This window comes from Cyprinodon variegatus, unplaced genomic scaffold (genome assembly GCF_000732505.1).
Source record: "Cyprinodon variegatus isolate N-32 unplaced genomic scaffold, C_variegatus-1.0 Scaffold1814, whole genome shotgun sequence".
In the NCBI taxonomy this organism is placed as follows: Eukaryota; Metazoa; Chordata; class Actinopteri; order Cyprinodontiformes; family Cyprinodontidae; genus Cyprinodon; species Cyprinodon variegatus.
In genome coordinates, this window is record NW_015152267.1 from 19,970 (window position 1) to 22,057 (window position 2,088).

At 40.4% G+C, this 2,088-nt stretch overlaps 1 protein-coding gene across 1 annotated transcript in view; it reads right to left on the reverse strand.

Annotated features, from left to right (window-relative positions):
- LOC107104595 (occludin-like) overlaps positions 1-2,088 on the reverse strand; it is a gene marked incomplete at its 3' end in the record, with an annotated part of 26,132 nt that overhangs the window by 19,482 nt on the left and 4,562 nt on the right. The window contains exon 2 of the mRNA XM_015404627.1: positions 780-1,359. Within this exon, the coding sequence (XP_015260113.1) occupies positions 780-1,328 (549 nt within the window). The remainder of the gene's footprint in view (positions 1-779; positions 1,360-2,088) is intronic.

Here is a 2,088-nt window from a genome sequence, read left to right on the forward strand (position 1 = left end):
TCTTGCATTATGGCAGGATAATTCTCCCATACTTTTGGTCTGCTGGAGGTTAAAAGTGAGCATTGGTATCAGACTTTAAGTGAATGTTATCTGAGAAATGTTCTTTTTAAAAGAGCAAATTTAAAACACAACCTGAGGGAGAGAAATCTGAAAAATTAAAATGTGAAAATATAAGAGCTGTAAAAATTAAAAGATAACAAATATAGGTTGTAAGAAGAAAAAATGAGGAAGACATGGAAACGGTTTTAAAAGTTCCTCTTAAAACCTTTTTTGGACTCAAATTTTAATATTTGTATTGCATTTTTATTCTTAAATTTCCATTTATTAAATGTGTTTTTTTGCAACAATAATGGGACAAAATTCCTCCCATAGGGGGTCTGTCATTTGCGGGATTGCAGGAGGCTCTGTGGCTCATTTCATCCATTAAACACTTTTGACTCATTTATTTATTATTTTTTTTCATTATTTGTAAAAAAAAAACAAAAAAACATTTATTTCTATATTTTATAGGATTTTTGCGATGGAGGGGAAAATAAATTGCAAGATCTGTTGCAACATCTTTTATCATTTTGTAGTTTCATCTAAATGGAGAAAGAAAAAGCATATAGAACAAAAAATCGGCAGCACAGGATCGGTTAGACTGATTTCAAAATAATCAGCATTAGTTTAAAAAAATGTATGGCTCAGTTTTTTTTTTCAAACAGCTCCATACCTCTTCTCAAAGCGATCGTAGAGGCAGAAAAAGCCATTTATCGTGATTCTGCTGTCTGAGGACCCACCTGAAGCACAGCCAGGATGATGTCACAGATGAAAATCGTCAGGTAAAACCTGCATCCTCGCATCATCCGGGACCTCGAGAAACTTCCCACCAGAAAACCCAGTGAAACCAGGAAGTTGATGGCAGCCATGGAGATCATCGCCGCCTTGGCAGCCTGCGGCGTCATGTAGGAGCTGCTGTAGCCGTAGCTGCCTCCGTAATAACCTGAACCCGCTCCTCCAACGGGGCCCATGTCCCCAACGCCGTATCCTCCGTACCCGAAGCCATTTATGTCCCACACCAGGGTTGAAGCCACGCAGGCGAAGATGATGAAGCACATGAGGGCTGTAGCTCCTTGGAAGGTTTTAACAAAACCAGGAGGGGAGAACCACCTGTAGAAGTGCTGAGGCTGACCCTCCATATAGTAGGAGTCAGGAGGAGGATGGTCGGTGTATGAGGCATACTGGCTGGGGGGGGAATGGATGCTTCTTGGAGGGTAGAAACTGTGGGAGGTGGTGCTGTAGGGTGGACTGTACACAGGGGGTCGGTCATAGTAACGAGGCTCGTACATGTTTCTGGGAATGTTTCTCCTGGAATTTCACCTGGAATGAAAACATTTAGTTTAATCTAACGTTACGCTCCGCCACTCATAACAGGAAAGCATAAAGAACTGCATCATAATCTGGTTGAAAAATAACATTCCTCCAAATACAGCTTCAACCCAGCGATTGTAATTCTGCTCTAGATGTAGAGCGATACATCGACTGGCTGATGTTTTTGGCCCATATTGATGGTCTGTTTTTGTATGTGCATCCATTCAGCGATGCATTAGCACATTATGCAGCCATGTCATAACTGCATAACTCACTTAAACATTGCTGCACCATCCATTCTGTTCCATTTGAGAAAAATATTTTTCTTTTGTGTTTAGATTTACACTTGTTTAACATTTATATGGTGTTAATTTTGTTCCATTATTGTTACTAGTGTTGCGCCGATACAAGTATCAGGTGGTCCAGCTCTAAAATGGTGGTATCGGTGAGTACCAACAAATAGGGCACCGATACCATTTTGAGAGCCAAAAATTATTCAACTATTGTCACACATTCCAGGTAGGCAATAAAAATTTTTACTGGATTCACTTTTAGTCTTTTTCCTGCTTCACAAAGGTAGGCAGCAGCTTGACATGAAGCCATGATGGCAATTATTTTCCAGTAGGGATGCACGATATAATCGGCCCCCTATCGGTATAGGCCTTAAAACTGAATATCGGACATCGGCGACCCCACCGATATTTAACCCGATATTTGATCAGCTTCTGAGTTTCTAAA